Source organism: Amblyomma mixtum, chromosome 8 (assembly GCF_055824585.1).
Source record: "Amblyomma mixtum isolate Tamu chromosome 8, ASM5582458v1, whole genome shotgun sequence".
Taxonomy (NCBI): Eukaryota; Metazoa; Arthropoda; class Arachnida; order Ixodida; family Ixodidae; genus Amblyomma; species Amblyomma mixtum.
This window is the reverse complement of record NC_143019.1, coordinates 104,900,074-104,923,522: the sequence shown is the minus strand read 5'-3', so window position 1 is coordinate 104,923,522 and position 23,449 is coordinate 104,900,074. Positions and strand designations below refer to the sequence as shown.

Here is a 23,449-nt window from a genome sequence, read left to right as displayed (position 1 = left end):
TGCCGTCAAAGGCTCGACTTCGCCAAATTAATGAAGAGCATCCCTTGCAAGTATGGCTGTAACCATGTTGCACTCAGCAACATCCAACGCCATTTCTGCAGGGCACATTCAATAAGTCCTTGTGCAAAACAGATGGATTTGTTGATAATGGCGAACGCCAAACACAAATCAACTTGCAGACCCTGCACTTGTACTGATGCTCGCGCTCCCAGAAAAGCATTTGCAGAACTCGTAACAAGCGCTGTCCTGTAGGTGCCAAAGAACAATACGCCAGTGCCGACTGTGATCACAGACAGGGTCAGCAACAACAGCTGAATTCCATAAGCACACTTACAGAATGGTAAAGAAAGAAAAAGCGTGTGCAAATTTTTTCAGTGTACTTTTTACTTCCAGGGAGGCCACCTTCAGCTCTATTTTCAATGTTGTGTAGCTCTCTACAAAATAGAAACGTAAGCGTGCGCAGGTTGTGTCAAATCCTATTCACTTTTCCAGGAGCAGCACAGGATAAGCTGCCTGAATATCTCCAGCAGAACTTCCGAAGTCACCGATTCTGCCGCTGAGGCATCGCTCAACATTGACATTGTGAGCACGTTTTCAAAGTACACTGACCGGGGCGTTTACAATGCAGACAAAGCTGTCATGCCAACAACATACTTCTGAATCACACTCTCGCTCTGCAAGATGAGCGCTGCTCAGGTCTGGAGGCACCAAAGGAGCAAGTGGTAGTTCCTTTCGCGCCACACGAATGGCACTGACAAGCGGCGCCAGTTCAATGTGGTAAGGTCAGCAAGACCGCGCTGTGCTGCTTCAATACGAGGGACAGTTTGCCTGTTTCATACGTGGCCAACAAAGAGGCCTGGATGACCCAGCAGCTATTTGGCAGTTTACTGCAGAAATTTAGGACATAATTGCTGAGCAACGGCAAGTCGTCTTGATTTTAGACAACTGCTCCACTCACAACAAGATGCAAGATCACTGCAGTGAGCTTAAAATTCTTGCCGGTGAACACAACAGCCAAGAAACAGCCACTATCTAGACCGAAGACATGCTGGCAACGGTGAAAGCACGCTTGAAAAGGCGCATGTGCGAAAGAGTACTGCTGAATATGCAGCGAAAAGAACCTTCAGAAGTGGTGCAGATGACATTGTTGTATATTACTTATCTGGCAACGTTGCAACCTGCACTATATTCAACAAGTGTTCAAGAGTGCCAGTTGTGCCTGGGGGATATACAGTGTCTTTGGCTAAGACGCGTCGGGCCAAGATGCTGCGATAGCGGTTCAGGTTTGTCAAGACACCAACACCACAACGTCTCTGGACAAGTTTTGCCGGGAATACGGGCTGCTCCCAGCAGCACCAACAGCCCCACCATCGAACCCGCAGCGCCACTGAAGACTTTTAGAAACTCAACACTTCTTGGGGTCTGCAGAGCCATGGGCTTCAACCCCCGGTAAGTCAACATGCACGCGCTCTGAGGTGACATGGATGTGAAAGTGTCCCAAGGGGGTCCTCGGCCCACCTTCCACTGTGGCGCCTGCCAGAAAGAGCTCTCCCAAGAAAATGGGGAAGCTATCCTTCACTGTCATCAGGCCACGGCCAGCTCCTTCGCTTTTAGGGGTGCCACCGACCGGCCTCATGTGAAGACGTCGCGGCGTGAAATTCTTTGTCTCATGTATGCCACAGCCAAAGGAATGAATGCCACGGTAGCTTTTGACTGGAGCCGGGGACTATTTAAGCTCAGACTGGAGGCCCGCACGGATTGGACAAACTTCGTTCAGGAAGCTGTGGCCAAAGACCTGATACAGAGGCCACGCATGGGTGGCCCTGGCGAGGAAGTTCAGGTCGACGAATCCCTGTTCCGCGGTAGACAAAAGGTGAACCGGGGGCGCCCGATAGTTGGGGACGGCGTTCCAGGCCGTTTCAGAGGGAAATACGGCGGTGTGGAGGATAGCGAATCCTGGGTCGTCGGCCTGTATTGGATGTCGACAGCAGAGACCAGACTTTTTCAAGTCGACAAGTACGGCGACACCCTGAAGGCCACCAATAGCGATACTGTCCTGCCGAAGACAAAGGTAGCCACCGACGAACGGCGGGGCTATAACAACTTGGAAGCTCTACAGGACGCAACCGGTGACATGGATCTCTAGCAAGACACAGTGTGTCACCAAGACAACTTCGTCGATCCAATCAACAGTGCGCACACTCAGAACATCAAGCAAGCGCGGGGTAACGCGCACCGGTGGAACGAGCCGTGCCCTCGTTGAGTCCCACCTGAAGTGGGTATCGTGGTGGGCAGGCATAAACGGCTGGACAAAGTGCAAGGATCTGTTCCTTCGAATGGTCAAGGCTGCTGCCCACCAGTACCACCAAGCTCAGTCACAAGGAGAGCCACAAACGGCCTTTATCAGGGCCACCCAATTGGTGATGTGGCAGAAATCACATTTGCTTCCCAACGGACTGCTCATCCCTCTCTTCTCACTGATCAATATCTCATTAAACTTATGAAGTGCTCAGAACTAAGCCACCTGGAATGTATTATTTTACAGTATTGCCTCGTTAATGTGGGCACTTTGGTTCCCGAGCAACACTGCGGATAGAGTCGTTCATAATAACGATTCGTGAAACATAAAATGTGCACAACAGTACAGCTAATTTTTTATGTCTGCACACTAGCGGGCACTGAGAGTTGAAAACATGAAGAATCTTCGGACCTCCAAGATTATTATCCTAGTTTTTAAAGAATGCGTTGCAGTTTGAATCGCCAAGTGGGCTATCAGATGTGTGAAAACCTGTAATGGCGTGACCACGTATCTCGTACTACAACTGTTCACATTCCACGAACCGCTAGTACTTTCTACACTCAGTCGACAGCTTCTGAATACGGCTTTCAACGCGGTACAGGAAAAAAAAAAAAATATCTAGCCACTGCGGAGTAACTGGGCAAAAATTACGAGGAACTTTAGCGGCTAAAGTGGTGAAAGGCGAAAGCCTGAGTGCTGCATTTTGCTACGCGATTGTTCACCTCACATTCTGTTGGTGCATTAATTAACTGCCAATTAATGACGCTTTAGCTTCGCCTTTAGAAGTGGAACGCGACAGCCTGTTGCAGCGCTGTCAGGCGGTCCACGGAACGCCACCACCCGTTCGTCGCAATGCGTTGCCCTTTGAATGAAACGCTTTTTGAGGAAAGGTTGTACACCTTGCTCCTTGCAGCGCTGTCAGGCGGTCCACGGAACGCCACCACCCGTTCGTCGCAATGCGTTGCCCTTTGAATGAAACGCTTTTTGAGGAAAGGTTGTACACCTTGCTCCTCGGTAAATTGGTTTTTGAGGAAAGCAAATGTATCAGTGTGTCATATCTCGGTGGTCACTTAAACCTCGCCGTAACGGGAAGGGAGGTAGATGGGAGTGAACGAAGACACCATCACCGTATTCACTAGACGCGCCTTTGTTCATTCCAAGCCATCGAGCTGGCATGGCTGAGTGGTAGCGTGCTCGTCTCGCACTCCGGAGACCGGGGTTCGATTCCCGAGCTCGGCCAATTTCCTACTCGGTTTTATTTATTTATCTGGTCTGACTAGGAAGATTAATTAGGCTAATTGGTTAAGTAAGTCCCACTAACTTCGAGAATCACTATACACTCCCTTTAATTGGTTGCACGGTTACTAGCCAAAGTACAATTGGCCCCGTTTGAAATTCGCGCACTGTGACGTCACGACCGTTTCGACCAATTGAAAAGCGTGACATTTTCTGTCGACAACTTCTGCTTACAACGATGAGGCATTAAAGGCTTCCGCCTTAATAACATGATAACTACTTCTGCAAGGCTGCTTCTGAGGACGCCGGAATTTCCCTTTTCTCGAGTGCTCACCAAGCACAGCCTACGATTTCTTTGGCTGTTGTCACCAGTAATTCTGTTTAACACTGTCTACCCAAGTGCCAATGTTGCGTGAACGTGTGCATAACGCATTTATTTCAAGAATAGCACATGACTGTCACGCTGGGGCCATGCACCGGCGAATTACGCCTTAATGTGCGTGAAATGTCCGCAATGTCTTATCCTTAATGTCCGTGAAATCCATACGTGGCAAAAGATCAACGTCGCGCTTCACTTCTGCTTCATTCAAGTCAAGACGGTCAACATCACTGCACAGGCGCACCTTTTCTTCACAGCGCGACTTTTGTGGCTCTTCCAGAGCATGTACGTAAGCACTAAACCGCATTTCGAGCAATTCCACGCTACAGGCAAGTCTTGTGAACACTTCAAGGCCCTATTTTCTCGGAAAAAAAAAAAAGAAAGGCGCACGACCAAGCACCGTCGTGGCAGTCCTTGACCTAAAATCTGACCAACGCCTCCTCTAGCCAAGATGCCAGTCGTGTCAGAGGCGCACTTCCTGTCAAACCCTCTCCTGTTTCTCTCCCCCAAGCTGTTGAAACGGCCACGAGGGGCGCTTTCCACCGACACTACCAGACGCGACCGGATCGGCCTCAGCTGCTGTTCGTGCTGTCCGTGCGTATGTTTTGCCAGTTTTGAGTTGTTTTTTTTTGTGCCGACGTGCGACAGTTGTGTAGGGCTCCTGCAAACATGTGGTATTGCTGTGTACCACTGTGCACGTCTAGCCAACGGAAAAAACCTGCAAATGTTTCTTCTCATGGAATACCAGCCAACAGCGCTGCACGTGAGCAATGGCTAAAGGCAATCTCGAGGAAGGGCTGGTTGCCAAATACAACGTCGAACTGCTCTGTCATGTGCAGTTTACACTGTCGAGTGTCAGATTTCCAGGAAAACTGCAAGACGCTGCAGCTAAAGCTTGGTGTTGTGCCAAGCGCGTTTCCTGGCTTGGCGAATCGAATGGCCTCAGCCATTCACCAAGTGATGGAAGCAATGCGCAATGATCACAAGGTTGGTCCCCTGCTGCATTGTCTGGAGAACATGATCTACAATCTGCTAATATCTGTCACGCAGAGCTAAATAACCAACTCGCAGATATGAATAGGAAGTATAATCAACTCCATGACACGCACAGCAAGGCAAATGCAACAATTCAATGCCTTAAAAAAAAGTGCGAAATCTAGAGCGTAATTTAGAAAATCTTGGAAAGCACATGAAATTCTTGAACAAACATCAAGTGGAAGCACTTTCTCAAAATAGCAACCAAGGCAGCACATGGTCACCAGAAACAATCAGGCAAGCACTGCAGATAAAATTCTCATGCGGAACCTCGGGTTACGAAACAATCAGGAAACTCGGATACCCACTTCCATCCAATAGGACTCTTGCGCATCGCCTCCAAGGTCCGAGTTTTACCCCGGGGATCCTAACTGAGGTGGTTGAATTGCTAAAGATGAAAGCAGAAAGCATATGCAGGATGTCGAGAAAGACTGTGCCTTATTCCTCGATGAAATGGAGATCACTCAAGGACATGAGCTCAATCGTGCTGGAGACGCTGTGTATGGGGGGAAACCTTGCCGCTAAAGCCAGATGAGCCTGCTGACCATGCCCTGGTATTCTTGGTGGGCAGCCTCACTCAGAAATGGAAGCAAGTAATTGCATACCATTTCACTGGTAGTCACGTAGATGGTCCGACCCTCAAGGAGTGTGTTCTGCAGATTGTTGAACTGAATGTCGACAATGCTGACATTGACAATGGAACAACCGACATCCGTCGAGTGCAGAAAAAGTAGAAGTCTTGCACGACATCTGCACTTCGACGTTCATTTATGAATGCCGCTAGTGTTGCTACATCTCCACTGTGCACGACACTTTTTCTGAACTGACGTGAACAGGTGCACATCGTGCAGGACGAATCGAATGGACCTTTAGCTAAACTAGGCCTCACCGACTGCTGGCGCACCGTTCAACCTGGGCGCGCGGGCATGACCTGGTCAGGTCGGGGTCTTGAAAGCAGACTAGACCGCGTATACATCTCAGCCACGGTCGTGGACAACCTGCAATCCATGCAGGTTTTCCCCACAGCGCAGAGCGACCATAGGCTAGTAGTGGTGAGGTTGTGTGCAGCTGACTTAGCTCCATGTGCAAAAGGCTGCTGGCGACTCAACATGCATCTCCTTGAAGAGGAACGTGTCCTGCAAGATGCACTGGCCGCCCTTAGAAAGCACGTATCTCCCAACATGACCGGTAGCACATGGGACCAAATGAAGGGTGCGGTGAGAGAAGTTTTCCAGGACTGGGGAAAGCGACTGGCACGCAAGGAACGATTGGAAATCTGCGTTGTCTCGGATGCCATAATCGTGTTCTCCAGTGTGCTGTCGCAAGGGTCTAGCATTGCCCCAACGCTGGTGGCGCTCCAGAAGGAGCTGCACCAGTTGTTAAACAGGCGTTGGGACAAACTACGCGCAATTGCAAGCGCTGAACGGTGGGAATGCGAAACCTGGTGTTCCAGGCACCTCGTGTAACACCATCTCAACACAAAGAGCAACACCTTGACGGCGGTGCAAGAACCCACTTTCGCAGCGGTCACTTCGGCCCCAGAGGAGGTACTGGAACAGCACTGCCAATTCTATGCAGAACTATATGTAGCAGAGCCATGCGACGCAGGGACGTTTGTACTGAACAGCCCGCAGGTTCCACCCACCATCGATGGCACATATTTGACAAGTGAGGAATTGCTAGCAGCCTTAAACGAAATGAAGCCAAACAGAAGTCCTGGCACAGACGGCCTCACGGCCACATTTGACAAAAAGTTTTGGCCAATACTGCAGAAACCCTTCGCAGACCTAACCAACCTCCTCTTGGATGAAGGAAAACTTAGCCCCACTATGAATGAGGGCATGATCACCCTGCTCTGCAAAGACTCAAACAGGGCAGCAGACCTCAGAGCATGGAGACCTATCACGCTACTAAACAATAACTACAAGACCATCGCTAAGTGCTTGTCGGTGCGCCTAACGCTGGCACTTTCCAGCATAGTTGAGCCGCAGCAAGCTTGCTGCGCTCCCGGCCACTCGATGCAATTGCATGGAATGACACTCAGAGACCTCCTTCAGTGGATGAGCTCATGCAACTTGCGCGGAATGGTTGTCTCGCTTCACCAAGAGAAAGCATGTGACAGGTTATCGCATGATTACCTAATGCATCAACTGGAGCAGGCTAAGCTGGGTGCGCCACTAATCGCAATGGTATGCGTGCTATACACGGAGCCACGTGCAGTAGTGATAGTGCAGGGGCGTGTTTCCATCCAGTTTGTGGTGACGCGGGGCGTCAGGCAAGGTTGCCCCTAGTCCCCGCTGCTCTACGTCATTGCCATCGAACCACTGCTGCAGCGCCTCACCACCGACTCCCTGATCAGGCGAACCGTGATCCCTGTGTGGGACACCCAGCATTGCAGGTTTTGGCTATGTAGACAACGTCATAGTAGTCCCAGATGCGAAATCCGGAGAGAAAGAGTACTAGAATTAGCAGCTAGTTACTGCGCTGCAAGTGGGGTGCGCTTAAACAGGGGCAAGAGCTCTGCAATGTCCCTGAACCGCGAAAACCCCCAGTCATCTCTGTAGTCCTATCAGTGCCCGAAATGCGCGTCCCGGGTTACCCTTTTAACCAGCATGGACCCTCGGCGTGGAATTGGGACATCACCGTAGAGAAAGTGAACAAAAAATGCACAGGCTTAGCTTGGTTAAGCCAAGAATGCGTTGCATATTGCGCGGTCTTTTTGCGCGAGGTATTGCTTGGCGGCACTCGATTTTCTCAGCAGCTTTTCCTCCGTGACGTATGGATGGATGGATGGATAGGAGCGCCCCCTTTGAAACGGGGCGGTGGCAACCGCCACCATGCTCAGCTATCCTTTTTTTTTCTTTTTTCTTTTCTTTTTTTTCTTTTTTTACGTGGTTTGGTGACGTCACGTCACGTGGTTTGGTGGCTGGCCGGCCGCGCCCAAGGGCTGAACTGAGTGATTGCAATATGCTACGCATAAAAGATGGCAGACATGGGAGTGCTGCAGTGTCCAGTCACCGCCCAAGCGACCATCGCGCGCACCCTCCTAATGGCCTTGGTTAGCTTCATGGCCAGCATTTTGAATGTGCCTGCAGCCACGCAGCGGCGACTGAACGCCAGCATCTTTCGCTTCTTGTGGCGGGGCGCACCTGACAAGGTGAAGCGCCAGGTAGTCGGGCTACCAAGAAAGAAGGGCGGACTAGGAGTCCTTGACCTCAGCACGCTCGCTAGAGCACTACATGTAATGTGGACAACTCATGCAGTGGTGTGTGACATGCCTTAAGAATGCTGATAAACTATTTTCCATCAACACGGCTATCAGTGTTCCCGCAGAGGCCACTGTCACACAACAGTCCCCGCGCTGGGAGTGTGCTTACATTCTATGGAATGGCAGCGAAAGATCTAGAATACACCAGACAGCAGCTCGGAGATGAAGCCCAGGAAGCCGCACTGAAGACCCGGCTCGCTCTACTTACTCCGCCCCTTCCGAGCCACCTGTTAGCTGACAGAGAGGCCCATGAGGACATTCACAACCGGACACTTTCTTGATGCGCGGCGCGCGTCATTTATGTGGAGGTTTGCCCGCGGCATACCCCCAATTCGCCGCCGCACGGTTGTCTCATCAACATCCGGACGCATTAACGCATGCCCCTTCAGCGGAGTAATTCAAAACCCCCAGCACATCTCTTATGACTGTTTGCTTCCCGCTGCGCTCCAGGGCCGCCTACACGACGTGTTTGCGCTCACAGGATTCCTTACCGCTCGGTCAGGTATCTCAACTCCCTACCAAGTGAAGGCTGCAAGCAGTTTGTACTGGCTATTATGGAGATCAACTATCAAGTGTGGTTAGCAAGATGCCGAGCGGCCTACACCAACAAGACACAAAGCCTTCATGAGGTCAAGGTCAAAGTCTAAAGAACTATAGTTCTACTTGGAAAGAGAGAAAAAGCACTTGGCAAGGGAAACATTTGTAGAAGAATCGTGTAATCCGCGCATAATTTTCGAGGAAGAAGGCGCCAAGCGCATTATAATGAAGTACTAGCATACTTGCTCGCGTCTGGCTAAGAACAATCGTGACGCCGCAAAGCAGACCAAAAATTGCACAGTACCATTACGGCCACCGACGCGTCCAGCCCACGGAGTCGTCCGACGTCGGACTCGAAATAGTGGTCACGCCAAGCACCCGCCAAGAGCTGCCTGACGGCGCCGGTAGCACCATAGCCGAGGCGGCATGACATGAGGAGCGTAGTTCAGCTCAGCCTGCAATACAAACAATAAAACCATCAGTGCTTCTCCGTACCATTGGTTTGAATGCCACGTGTTCCCGTCCACCGTCGTCGTAAACGAAGCGGAGTGGGATGCCCGTAGCAGTGTCGCTGGGTGCTGTTGAGATGCCTCTTGGGCCTACTGTCTAATGATAGTCAAGGGCACACCACACACAAATGATCAACATGACGGGAGCGCCGGGCCTGTCTGAGGATGTCAAGGCACTGCACTTTTGCATTTCACAAGATGGCATGCACAGATGGCTAGATAATCAGTACCTACATCATTATAACACGACGGCGACAGTTGTCACAGCGATAAACAGAATTAATTACGACCGACCGTGGCCGTAACGACAGGACTAAAGCGCGCCAAATGCGTTGATTTCGCCATGCCGTCAAGCATGCCACTATTTATCTATTTATTTATATAAATGTTCTGTCGCCCCCTTGTGATCCTGAACTGAAACTAAATAAGAAAGAATTCTATTCAAAGAAAATTTACTGCAATCAACCTGCATTTAACAATCGTCATTCATGATCAATTTGTTTTGCTGTTTCGTGATAATTTGATCAAGATCGCTGGTCCCAGGAGTCTTGTTAAAACTTTAGTCTTGACCATTAGCGCTAGTTAAGAAAAGTTAACCTAAAAATTCGCAATTTATATTACTTAAAATCTCATTATGTTAAAATTAAAAAAGGAGTTGTGTAATTTTTTGTTCTTGACAAAAGAAAAAAAAATTGATATTTCAAATGTGACTTTTGTTTAGTGTCCTCTATATTATAGGTTGGTCAACAGCAAGTAGTGTCCTAGTGTCACGCCTAGTCCCCTCAAAGTCCCGGCCCCGGAACTCTATGGTTCAAACCGCGATAACGAATCGTTCCCGTATCCTGGAATATGAGCCGTTTCTCAGTGCAATAAAAGCGTCAGTAGTCGAGCACTTTTCCTCACGCTTCGCGGGCACATACTCTTCGGAAAGGAGCAGCAGCGTTTGCTCCGTAGTCATGTCCGCTCAACTGTTGCCGCTTAGCTAGTTGGTTTTCCATCTCAACGAAAACAGCGCAAACTTCATGAAGGACACAGAGAGGGGCGACGAGTTGTTAGTCAGCGCCTGTGTCTCGTCTCCCCTTTCTGCGTCCTTCGTGAGGTTTGCGCTGTTTTCGTTGAGACTCGGGGAACAGCGCTGTTTCCATGCACGCCGGAAAAATGGCGACGACAGGGGAGGGAACCTGTGATTCAGTGCGCGCCTCTCACACCGGTCGGTGACGCACGTCGTGGCGGGTGTGCAAAGAATGTGCGTACTCAACGCTTGCCCGCGGCCCCAGCCTCAAGCGTGCCAGCGAGTTCCTGGCCAAGCATCTTACATATTCTGCGCAAATGCCAGTAGTACCGCAGCCGGAATTTGCTTTTCGTACTTTTACCTTACTAACTCGTGCTAACGTACCCTACACCGGCACAGAGAAAAATGCTTGTCGAGGTGGTGCAATTTTTAAGTGTTTTCATTGCTTGCGCGTGGGAATTTGTGGAAAAGATTCGGTTTTCACGCGCTAATTTCTGGAATTCTCTCTGCACTTGCCTTAACAGCGTATGGGCAGGCCTATAGACATAATAACCGGCAGTGAAAGAAACGACGCGGTAGCCATTTCGCGGAGTTGAAGAAGGTGTGAATGTTTCAGCTGAGAGAACGTATCATACCAGTTGCACTCTAATGGACCCAAACAATTGGAACCACTTAAGTTTTCAGACTTTTCGAACTGGTTCCCAGTCAACCACGGATATCCGTAGTACGTACGATTAAGATCCGAATCTCCAGTGCCAGTTGGGGATGTCCGTAGGACATGCCTACGGACGTCCATATCAGGACATACGCGTCGGAGATTCGGAGTATGTCCGAAGGACGTTCGTTATCGGATGGCTGGCGGATATCCGCGGACGGATGTCCGACGGGTATCCGTGAATATGCCTGTAGGGATCTGAACTTAGGACATCACATACATATTTTGTTTTTCCTCGCATAAAAAAAATAAAAATTTCTATTTTGCGAACGACAAATTCAGTCGATCAAATTTTTATACCGGCAATTAGGCAATTAATTGCGTATTCGGATTAATCAGTTAACATCATTCGAATATGGCGCTGATATGAAAGAACCTGAATTAAACTAATTGCGTGACTTTCTGCGATCAATGCCCTTTTCTCTTCCAGCATTCCAACGAGGTAACCGAGGCATGCTGCCTTCCATGAAAACGAAACTCCTACCAGGAGCCGCAGCAGAACGACAGGCCTTAAAGTCGATCCAATCCAAACCGTCAGCCAGCAGTTCCCGGCGCGGGCTGCACGGTGCACAACAGCGCGATCTTTGCGTAGTTTTTCGTGGCATCGTGCTTCTTTCGACCTTTGTTTTTGCTACAGTATGCGGTTTGTTTGTTCTGCGGTTGCTTGGCTGTGCTATAAATGTGATCAATCACCTATGCGCTCGACAAGACCTACCTCTGCACCTGAAGCTGTCGTGAAATAGCCCCGACGTCGTACTGCACCCGACTCTTTGTTTCCTCGGATGAAAGAAGCGGCGTGTTATAACTTGCAAGTAAGTAAATGTGCTTGAAGATTACTTTGATGACGTTGCCGTGGGATGAGCAAAGTGCTGTGGAAGTTACAAGTACGATGCGATAGCTGCCGCAAACGTGTTTGCTCGCGTTCGCGAGCCTGTCGCGAAGCTCCGTAAGCCAGTGCATCGCGCTTCTCTCGTCCTACACTACGAAAAAAATTGAGACGAGGTGTACACATGCATGGTGTGAATCTTAAGGCAGTTAGTTGTACGTAAGTTCTTAACAGCGATAAAACAGAACGCACGAAAAGGACAATGTCGGGGCTGTGTGTGTTTTGCAGTGATTCGCGACTGATTTCTTATTTTCTTAGTGCCTTTGCGGTGTGTATGTGGCCCGCCTGCGGAGTGTATTGGTGCCTAAATTATGCCATGCCATGGAAAGTGCAGGTAGGTTGAAAATAAATAAAGCTTATCGACTTGTTTCAACATTAGGCTTGTCGAATGGATGTTTCCAGCCATCTACAGCACAGTAATTTGCGCTGTGCAGTAGCATTGTTTAGAAAACTGAAGTGTTCTGTTAAATTTCCGAACTTCAATCACACGTTATTCACCTATTATCGCTGCGTACTAACTGCAATGAGGCCATGCAGTGCTTTGGTGTAGCTTTGTCAAACATGTTCATGCTCATAGGGCTCAGTGCTGAGCAAGGTAGCAGGTCCATATATGGCACACCTAGAGATACATATCCCTGGATTGTGAGCAGACCTCTCTTCCTTACTGCTGTGGAGCTGTGGATCATCAGATTTGTTGTTAGTGCCGGCTGTGTGCTTCATCAGCGAACCTTGTGAGCGGGCTTGTTTCAACAAAGCCATGTTTTGCTGCATCATGACGTCTACGTTATGTTGACAAAGTGCAGTACAGGTTGCTCTCTCATATTTTGTTTCCTTGGCCATGCAGTATGGATGTGACTGACCTATGACCTATATTACCTGAGAGTACAGCAGCAGCTTACAGGTAAGTTTCAGGCAAATTACAGGCAAATTTCTTCCTCTCATATGATTGATACTTTCTTTTTCTTTGCTCTGTGCAGTGGAGGGCATCTGGCTATAGTGCAGTGTACTTGTACAGTGGTGGATAAAAGTTTTTGGGAGGCAAGTTCTTGGGAAAAATTTCTGTACTGTGCTGTTAGCCAGAGCAGTTTAATGAGGGGAGATAGATGTTCGAACTTATTCAACAAGTTTCAGCTGACTGCCTAGGGAGGCAATGTAAAAATAAATATTTTTCTGGAAATCCACATCCCACAAACTTTTCTCTACTGAGCCTTGTGTTAACCACTAAGTCATCAGGTAGCTTGCAGGTGTGTGATAAGGATGCTGGATGGTGTGTTAAGGTGTGCTGGAGAAACTATGGGTCAAAATTATGCAATTCTCTTGATATTGTCTTTCATTAATGTTTTTACTTACAGTATCTCGCACTTAAATATTTGCTTAACCTTTCAGTAAAAGTATTCTATTTGTGTTTTGGTTTGTTTTTCAGAGCATCCCTTTTTGGAATGCCAAGTTCAACCATGAGAGTACTTCCTGCACGCAGTAACCTTTCCTATTGCATGAAACTTCTGCCGGTATGATGTGAATAGCCTGTTGTGTTACTGTTCTGGTATAGCAGGTTGCAATACGGAGCAGCAGTCTACATGTAAGTTCGTAGTGTTAAAATTTCCAACTCCCCAAATGCATTTTTTCACTTTTTCCTTTGCAGCGTGTATGTTGACAGCTCGTGCAATTGATTGTTGCAAATGTGCCACATCGTAGTGTCAACAGGTATGTATTAGTTGCAGTGTAAGTGCATGTTGCCCACTCACAACCTGTCCACTTGTTCCCTCAGGGTTGCTGCACGGACGTCACCAGCCCATTCAGAGCAACCGTGTTGTAGCTTGCGCTACAGAGCATTGGTCTACATGTAAGTTCGAAGTGTGTTGAAATTATCAGCTCCCCTCATGCACTCTTCATCTTTTCCTTTCCAGCACGTGTATGGATGGTTCGTGCAATTGATGGTTACGAATGTGTGACATAGCAGGTATGTTATAGCTATAGTATTTTTTATTATGATCTTCAGTGGCAGTATTTTGAATTGCAAAAATCATCTACTCTTTCAGTGACAGTATTTTTGCATTTTTGTTTGTTTTCTTGGGAAAAACTTCTTTTTTACAACAGATTCAACATGAGAATACAACCTGCATACAGTAACCCGTCCTATTGCATGGGACCTCTTCCAGCGTCAAGCGTGAAGAATGCATCTTGAAGGTTGAAAGCATGCATTAATGCCTTTAATAAAATTGTTTGATTTTAAGACAACTTGCTTTGTGTTTGGTTGCTTCCTATAGGCATATGCATTTGACGTATGATGAGGCCTGTGCCTGATATAGAACACAGTGGGCTTGTATATAAACTCATTTAGTATATGAAAGTTATATTAGTGGCTGCAGTCACCGAGGCCTGCAACATGCCAATGTCCTCTTTAGATCCGCGGATATCCGTATCGGATGTCCGTGGGAGATCTTTCCAGTTACAAATGTACCTCCGTCGGACGTCCCTCGGAGATCCGTCGGAGGTCGGCGGATCTCCCACGGATATCCGTACATCCGTTAAGGGACGTACATCGTACGTCCGCTGGACGTACAGTGGTTGATTGGGTTGTAATTGGTTACACTTAATCCCATTTGGTATTCCAATTGTATCTAACGGGAATTTGCAGCTTATTCGTGCTTTCAGCTTAGCTTTTAGGTAGTTCTTTACATGCGGTCTCGGGAAGACAGCTGGATCACTGGAAAAATAAAGTGCCTCTTGCTTCGATCCACCTACTTTCTTGTTTTCACTGCACGTACAGTGTACAGACGTAAGCAGTCCTTTCTAGAGTGCTTGGACTGTGGTGTGTGGAGCTGAAGATGTGGAATTTTAAAGACAATCTTTGTGTTCAAGTGCTGCCACATAGCTGCACAAATGACAAAAGCACGAAAGTAATGCCTGCAACAATTAAAGCAGCTGTGGTATGATTTCACATTATCTGTCCCGCAGCACAGTGCTACAGTGCTCTAGACAAGCATGCTCATCTCTGTACACTTCTTACAGAACTATATAGGCAAACGAAAGAGTTTCACAGACCACTTCTTGCATCCGCACTTTGTGGCCACAGTTCTGTGCTCGAACTAGACAGCTGACCTGGAGAGTAATCTAGGGCTAAGCATGCCAGGGCAGCATTGAAGAGCAGTGATGCATGCAAAGCACTACTTCAAGAGGTTTAACCCACTCACCGAGTTTGTGTGAACGTGTAGGTGATCTTGGCCAAACCGTGATAAAATAAATAGTGCCGTGACTGCGCTTCGAACTAGTGGTGGCGAAAAGAGTTCAACTTTGCTGGCCACTGCATCAGAGCACTATGCTATCGCTGCAGCCAGTTATGCCTCATGTTAAATTGCAACACACTCCTGTGCTGTGCATTGCACATCGTCTTCAACTGATACTGCTCTTGGACTAATATACACACTTTCGCAGTGTGCATTCCACATCATCATCTTGGTCAACTAATACTGCTATCAAACTAATATCGTTGCAAGATGTGCCAACGACACAGGAAAGCAAAACCATTAGCCAACCAGGCTAAAAGCATGCTTTTGCACACCTACTCAGTTCAACTACGTTGAAACCCTACCACTTTTTTAAAAGCATACACTGCAAACCTGGCCCTGTAGGCAATAGGATAGGTTATTCACATTATGTGGGTGAACTTGGAAGATAGGATAATGGAGAAGACGACAAAGCAGCTGACAAAGATGGGCCTCTGTGCCTAATCAACAGCCGCTTTTGAATATGTGTATCTCCACTCTTTTTTTTCATCCGTTTGCTTCAGCAATACCTGGCCTTTTTTCCACACCTTCCTCTTTTGTCACTCAAGGCGCTAATGTGTACACCAAGGCCAAGTCCCTGCTGAGCCAGAGAAGGCACCAGGCCCCATCCACTGTCAACAGAAATGCCTGCCCTAGCAGCATAAGGGCTGTTTCACTCAGGTCGATTCAGACGAATCTATTTCTTATTACAACACTCTCGACAAATACTAGCTGTTACGGGAGCAATGCCTCGTGGTTGTAGCAGGGAAAACAAATGGGATGCCACTCGTGATACGACATGTCCATAGCTTATAACTTTGGACTGGACACGACACCAGATATAGCAGGTGTCTGAGTTATTAATATGCAATGGCATTAGAAGTCTCATATAAGTGAAATGCGCAACAACTTAGACGGGACACAGAAAGAAACACATACAACAGTTCACGAGCGCTCGTGAACTGTTGTATGTGTTTCTTTCTGTGTCCCGTCTGAGTTGTTGCGCATTTCACTCATATACTATGCAGAACCAACAAGCCCGACAACACGCTCTTAGAAGCCTTACTAGGGAAAAACTGCGTCATCATTCATATAATTCGCAGGACTGGAAGTGAAGTCACCAGGCTGGAAACAACACCTACATATTTCAATGTGTCTGCATTTCGTTCGTGGTGCCACATGTAGACACCTTTGGGAAGGCAATTAGCCACTGGCTAGATGACCTCAAGAGATGTCTGGTTGTGTGCATACAGACGTGCAGGGGTCCACAAACACAACCACAAAAGAATAACACAAAACTTGAGGCAAAGGCATCAACAGGATCTAACGCTTTTGCATTGCCAACACGTCCCTGTGAATTTTGCAAAAGCTTTTAATCTGTCTTCAAATGTTAAGGGGGGGGGGAGCCATGAGACAAACACGTGGAGATGTGGAGGAAGTCCTAGGTTCAGCTCCTTGCTTACCAACTGGACAGATTGCTGCCAATGCTGGTGGCTCTCATACCAGCAATTCTGCTGTGTCTTGATCAGCTGTTTTGTTGTGGCTTGTAATGCAGTTCAGTGTGGTAAGGTTCTGCAGAATGCAACACCACATATATGCTCATGTGCTGTGAATGGGTCTTGCATTTCCCCTACCCTCCAGAATCACCTGAAGCTTCTTGGGATCCAGTCTCTTATTAATGACTTTAAATCTTCAAACTAATCAGCAAGACACAGGAAAGTTAAATTGGTTTGGTTTGGTTTATGGGGTTTAACGTCCCAAAGCGACTGAGGCTATGAGAGACGCCGTAGTGAAGGGCTCCGGAAATTTCGACCACCCATGGAGTTCTTTAACGTGCACTGACATCGCACAGTACACGGGCCTCTAGAATTTCTCCTCCAAAGAAATTCAACCGCGGCGGCCAGGATCGAACCCGCGTCTTTTGGGTCAGCAGCCAAGCACCATAGCCGCTGAGCCACTGCGGCGGCGAAAGTTAAATTATGCATTAAATCTTCCTTCCCTGAAGTTCCCCTTAGTAAAACTGAAACAGCAACAGTAGGACTTCGAGGTTTAGTGTTGATGTTCCGAGTGCAGGTGCATGGTGAATGCTGGTACTTTTTTTGGTGGCTCAAGACAACGCTGAGGAACCTGAAGGTGGTCGTCTGACAGCATACTGAAATTCGCACAATTATAACACCAGAATCAGGTTAATGCTGTGGCCTCAGATGGAAAGTAGGTGACTCACTGGCAGGAACACAGTGCGGAATTGATAACAGAGCAGCAATGCTGTAGTCTGAGTGTTACGCACCATTCACCACTAGTAGACTGTTGGCAGAGTTTACTCAGTGCATCACAATGCAGTTGCAAAATTTTTATTGGGTAATCAAAGTTTCAAATGAAGTTGGATGCAAAGGGGAGCTGCAATACTCGGCGACTGCTTATCTTGAAAATAAAAGGAAGGCTACAAATGCCGAGTCTGTAATCCGCCAGCTGTAGTGACTGCACAACAGTGCTCCTGGCCACGTGATGTGTTGTTCTGGTGACGGTCGACAGGTGTAGCTGGCGCCATCTATGAATGCTTCTTCTAACAAGACGTGCCTAGTGAATTTGTTGTAATCAAGAACAGTTGTTTCCCTTGATGTTCTGAATGTTGAGGGTTGACAGTTGTTTAAGAAATATGCCTCAAATAGTGAATATGAAGAATGTACCATGCTTCAGAATAAAGTTAATAAATGCAACTGGGGACTTCTGTATAGGAAGAGAGGGCATGTTTTGGCTTCGTAGCTCCCGCTCCGTTCTCAGAGTGCGGATACTTGGGTAAGTTCGTTATTTATTCCGTAAGTGCGTAGCACCAGAAACAGGAAGGGCAAAGGTGGTGGTGTGTGAACACCGTGCGTGTCTTGGCTCTTCGTGTTTCTTTATTTGTCATTGTCAGAAAAATTTGTCCTGGAGTATAGTAGAACATGTGAATGCAAAATTGTTTCAGCGGTGATTTGTACTGGTGGCATTTGTAACAATCAGCAGTTGCCTTTCGACAACTTTATTGGCACTCCTCCCCATGCTCACCGTGCTGTTAGGTATGTGTCTATATTAGCACTACAAGATGCTGTGCCCAGTTAATTACTACACAATCTATTTTTATTTCTTTTTCCTTTCGTTTTTGTTTGTATGCATAAGCAGGTGGCTGCTCCGGCTGCGCGCAACGCGCGCTTGATCGCGGAGGCCACACACGCGCACAGGAGCTTCCAGATGCCGCCCACGGAGGGCGCCCAATTTCAGAATGGGTTCAGAAGGGGTAGGCGGTTAGATGATAGCCTGTTCGCGCTTACCCAATGCATAGAAATAGCTAAGGCGGAAAATAGACCTCTGTTTTTAGCTTTTCTGGACATAACCGGTGTATACGATAACGTGAACAGGGAACTCCTGTGGAGCATATTGAAAGATTTAGGTATCGGTGATGAGGTAATTGATTTTCTACAGGAAATCTACCGAGATAATGAAGTTGAAATTACATGGGAAGGGAAAAAAAGTACCACAACTGTGGGGGTGCACAAAGGATTAAGGCAAGGTTGTCCTCTATCACCGCTGCTGTTCATGCTTTACGTGATAAATATAGAAAGAAGGCTAGAAGAAAGTAATCTGGGTTATAATCTATCGTACAGATTAGGCGGAAATGTAGTTGAGCAGCGACTCCCGTGTTTAATGTATGCGGACGATATTGTACTGTTAGCAGATAGCCAGGATGATTTACAAACTTTGGTTAATTGCTGTGGAGACGAAGGAGACGCTCTAGGATTCAGTTTTAGCGCAACTAAATCAGGTGTGATGATTTTTAACGATACAACTGATCAGGTGCTTAAAATACAAGGCCACGAAATACCGGGAAGTGGCCGAATACAAATACCTCGGGATATGGCTAAACGAAGGGCAGATATACACGGAAAAGCATGAACAGGCTCTTAGGGCAAAAGGACGAAGAGACGCCGGGGGCATTATGGGGGTACAACAAATATGAAGTACTAAGAGGTATTTGGAAAGGAATAATGGTGCCGGGACTTACTTTCGGCAATGCGGTTCTGTGCTTAAGGGCAGAAGTTCAGTCGAGATTAGACGTAAATCAGAGAGCTGTTGGAAGATTAGCACTAGGTGCCCACGGTAAAACCACAAACGAGGCAGTACAAGGGGATATGGGCTGGGCATCGTTCGAGGCACGGGAAGCTAAGAGTAAAATAATATATGAAGAACGCCTGAGGAAATTGGACGATAACAGATGGGCAGCTAAGGTATTTAAATATTTATACAGAAAGAACGTTGACTCACAGTGGCGGAAAAGAACTAGAAAACTAACCAGTAAGTATGCCGGTCATGAGGACGGAGAAAGAAAGAGCATTAAACGACAGGTTAAAACGCGGAAGTTAAAAATTGGATTAATTCAATGGAAAAGAAACATAGTGTAGAACTATATCGATTCTGGAAAAGGCAGATCAGGAAAGAATTTTTCTATGATAACTCAAGAGGCAGTGCCCTACTTTTTGAAGCTAGACCAGGGTGTCTTAGAACGCGCAGCTACAAAAAGAAATTTAACGAAGAAGATGAGACATGTGCAGTGTGTGGTAGATCTGTGGAAACAATTGAACACCTCATAATCAAATGTGATGGTATCCATCCGGATGTCGATGCAGGCACAGTCACTCTTTCTGAGGCCCTACCCAGTGAACCACGGATATCCGTGGGAGGTCCGAGTAAGGTCCGAATCTCCAGTGCCAGGCTGGGATGTCCGTAGGGCATGCCTACGTATATCCATATTCGGATATACGCATCGGAGATTCTGTGTATGTCCGAGGTACGTTCGTTATCGGATGGCTGGCGGACATCCGCCAGCGGATGTCCGAGGAGTATCCGTAAACATCCCTCTTGGGATGTGAGCTTACCTGGCATATATATTTTGTTTACCCTCAGACGAACATTTTACAAGAAATTCTATTCTGGAAATGACAAAATTCACACAATCACATTTCTACCACCAACTAGTTTAATATTCAGGTTGATTAAGATCACTCAACTATGGTGTTGATGTAAAAGAACCAGAATTAAACTAATTGCTTGGCTTTCTGGCGCCAGTGCTCATAATTAACGCCCTTTTATCCTGCAGCAATCCTTCAAGGTAACCGAGGCATGTAGCCATGCATGCTGCCTTCCATGAAAACAAACCCGAATAAACTCCTACTAGGGGCCGCGGCAGAGCGGTAAGCCTAAAAGTCAATCCAATCCAAGCCAATGTTTGTGGCGCGATGGTCTCGTTGGTTTTCGTCGCGTGGTACTCCTTTCGATCGACCTTTACTTTTGCTGCAATGTGCGGTTTGTTCGCTCTGTGGTTGCTTGGCTGTGCTACAAATGTGATGTGTCACCTACGCGCTCGAAAAGACCTTTGTTTGCCTCTGAAGCTCTCGTGAAAAAGCTCCGGCGTCGTATTGCACCTGACCCCTTGCCGAGACATGCTTTGTTGCTTTGGATGAAAGAAGCGGCCATGGTGTTACCACTTGCGAGGTAAGTAACTGTGCTTGAAATTTACTTTCAGGGTGTTGCTGTGGGATGAGTGAAGCGCATTAACGCAGTTGTACTCTGTTGCGCAACTTGTTTGCCACGGAGTGGAAGTTACATGCACTATCCCAGTAAACCATAAAACGTACCATAGACATCAGCAAGATATTTACGCTGGACATTAGACACCTCCATTAGACATCCATATTAGTACCGTTTACGAAAAATCTACGTACCTACAACATGAAAATTGGGGTCCAGTTCACGTTGTAGGTACGTACTGCAGACATCACGCTCTACATTTATCAGATATTTGTGAACATGTAAGTACGCCCAGTCTACGTAGCCTAGTCGTCTATATAAAGAGAATATGACTATACATAGATCAATATCCAGGTGAAAATTTCTAACTGGTTCCAGTCCTACTGTTATAAGAGACACATTTCCAGACTGGAACCAGCTGCAATACGAGATGCAGCTGACACCTGTTACAATTCCAGATGGAATGGAGACCTACTGCAGCCCAGCCACAGACTTCCCTATGGAGTCGTCGGGACGTCCAAGCACTCCAGCTAGCTCAAATACAGTTGAGTAAGCGAGTACATGGCCATCATGGGAGCCCAAAACACTGCAGATGACTTCCTAGTGCGTCAGTATTTTATTGCGCTCGGCACTTTCACTGAATCTTCTCGTTGAGCATAATCGTCAGGTTAACAGCTGCGTTGGCATCAATACTCTTCAGCCGAGCCCAATAGGCCAGGGTTGCTGCAAAAGAAAGCATAATTGTTCACTTTTACAGGTGACAAGAGAATGGCACAGCAACCACAACAAACAAACCCAGTAATTTACGCCACTTTTACCGACGCAAGTCTATGAAGCGTGAAAGGTTGCCCTTGCAGCACTAAAAGGCAGTCGTGCTGAGCGGAGTGTGCTTGCGCACGCACTTCGGCACACCATCCGAACGCATGCCCACATTTCGGTAGTAGAGGCCAGTTGCATACATCACCAGCCTTTGTTTCAATACACAGCGAGTTTGGCAAAACAGCCAAACGAGTGAGCGTAAAAATATAACGTGCCGATAAATGCGTTAGAATTTCTTCATTACGAACGCAAAAATAGCATAAAATACACTTCAATGAGTAAACTGAGACTGAGTACGCACCAAGAAAGGTCACGATCCCAGCCGGTGAAAACGACTTGTAGTCCTAATTCGTACTGTAGGGTCCACTTCGCCGAGTAGTAAAAGCAAGCAAACTGTCTTCCTTCAGCTCCATCAAGGAAAGAACGGTTGAACAATCTCGCCAGCAATATTAAGGGAATAATTAATTCTGTGTCGAGGTTCTTCAAGCACAATGTTCCCACGGAACACGATTGAAATCGCACACTCGCTGCGCTCTACCACTGCCGCCATGGCTGAACCTAGCCTCGTGCGGATGTGCGAAACTGTCACATATTTTGTATCGTCTCTTTTTTGTACTTAGTAGCAGGCTTGGTGTGGCATGAAAAATAAGTTAACTATTTTTAAATTGTAGCATATTACTTTTTTCACAGCTGCAATCGCCATGCGTAGTTTGCGCTATTATTGATAAAATACGATACGAACTACAACGCGATGGCGGCTTAGACAATTCACCGCACTTTCCCGGCCGCCACCTGTCCGCAGCATAGAACAGGCATATGGGCAGCGCATGTAGCATGAAGGCAAGATGACCAATTATCATTAGGGTAACGGGCTGGATTCAGAGAGAATGCAAGCACAGCAGAGAGGATCAGGGCAGGTGGGCAGATGAGATTCGGAAGTTTGCTGGGATAAGGGGGCCGCCGCTGGCACAGGGTTAACGGAGAAATTTTTGGCCGGCAGTGGACATGATTACAGTGTTGACATGATGATAAGAAGCGGGACTCAAGAAGTTTATTCTCAAGAAATATGAGGTCACACATTCAGCAACACAAATGCCTAAGCTTTCCTCAGCTCAACATTCCAATAGTTATCATTGCTAGCGCGATTAGCAGATTTAAGACATTTTTGAAAAAAAAATAACTCCCAAAAATTGAACTGAACCAATTCTTGCATTTTAAATAGTTGGATAAGTTGAATAAAACATGCTTAATCAGAAAAAAATGGTTATTATATAGTCCTGGCTGCTAAATAACAAGTTTTTTAGTGTGTCATCACTTTTCAGCGTGGTTGAGATAGCTTGCAGGCTGTAGCACAAGGTATAAATTGAATGTAAGAATAGTAATGAAATAACAATGTGAATCCTGACCAAAGTGACTTGCATTTCAAACCAACTGCGTACAGTTGAGTCAGAAACCTGATGCGTGTGCATTCAGATTTGTCTTTACTACTTCCCGTATTTTTCTTCTTTCTAGGCAGGATAATGTTGCCGTGAAGCGAGCACGAAAAAACACAAAAACACAGGCAGCGCTGGTCATGCCTCCAATTTGTAGTCAACAGCGATTTCAAACATTAAATGCAGTAAGGCAACACGAAATATCGAACGATTGAAAAATATGGAATTCTTAAATTATATATCTCGCTTACATACCCAGGACGTGACAAGTAATATCTACGAGAAGTCTAGGTTAAGGCAGATATGATGTCGTGGGTACGTCTGCAGCTTTTCCACGAAAAAAGGTTGGTAGATAAGACGTCTGAGAGATTTTGGTTTGGTACATAGACGTTCAGACTTAATCTGGACATCTATGGGAGGTTTGTGGTTTGCTGGGATGCATTAGCTGCCGCAAACGTTTCTCGTGTTTGTGAAAAAAAGTTGAGGCGGTGTG

At 47.0% G+C, this 23,449-nt stretch overlaps 1 protein-coding gene and 1 long non-coding RNA gene across 12 annotated transcripts in view; one reads left to right on the top strand and one right to left on the bottom strand.

The window, feature by feature from the left end:
* Nucleotides 1-9,623, bottom strand: part of LOC149333768 (uncharacterized) — a 135,424-nt gene extending 125,801 nt beyond the window's left edge. For all 10 annotated transcript variants that reach the window (XR_016285323.1, XR_016285321.1, XR_016285320.1 and 7 more), the window contains exons 1-2: nt 9,498-9,623; nt 9,059-9,209 (exon numbers count right to left, since the gene is read on the bottom strand). Coding sequence is in view for 6 of the 10 variants with exons in the window: in XM_089558763.1 (XP_089414889.1) it covers nt 9,059-9,187 (129 nt within the window). In the remaining 4 variants the exon portion in view is untranslated. The remainder of the gene's footprint in view (nt 1-9,058; nt 9,210-9,497) is intronic.
* A 1,910-nt stretch (nt 9,624-11,533) lies between these two features.
* On the top strand, nt 11,534-14,114 carry LOC149333767 (uncharacterized). 2 transcript variants are annotated; one of them, XR_016284974.1, is made up of 6 exons: nt 11,534-12,777; nt 13,300-13,455; nt 13,519-13,580; nt 13,645-13,719; nt 13,784-13,836; nt 13,974-14,114. It is a non-coding gene; the product is annotated as an uncharacterized LOC149333767 (long non-coding RNA). The 2 variants fall into 2 exon arrangements; XR_016284973.1 differs by having other exon boundaries at nt 13,519-13,719.
* The last annotated feature ends 9,335 nt before the right edge of the window (nt 14,115-23,449 follow it).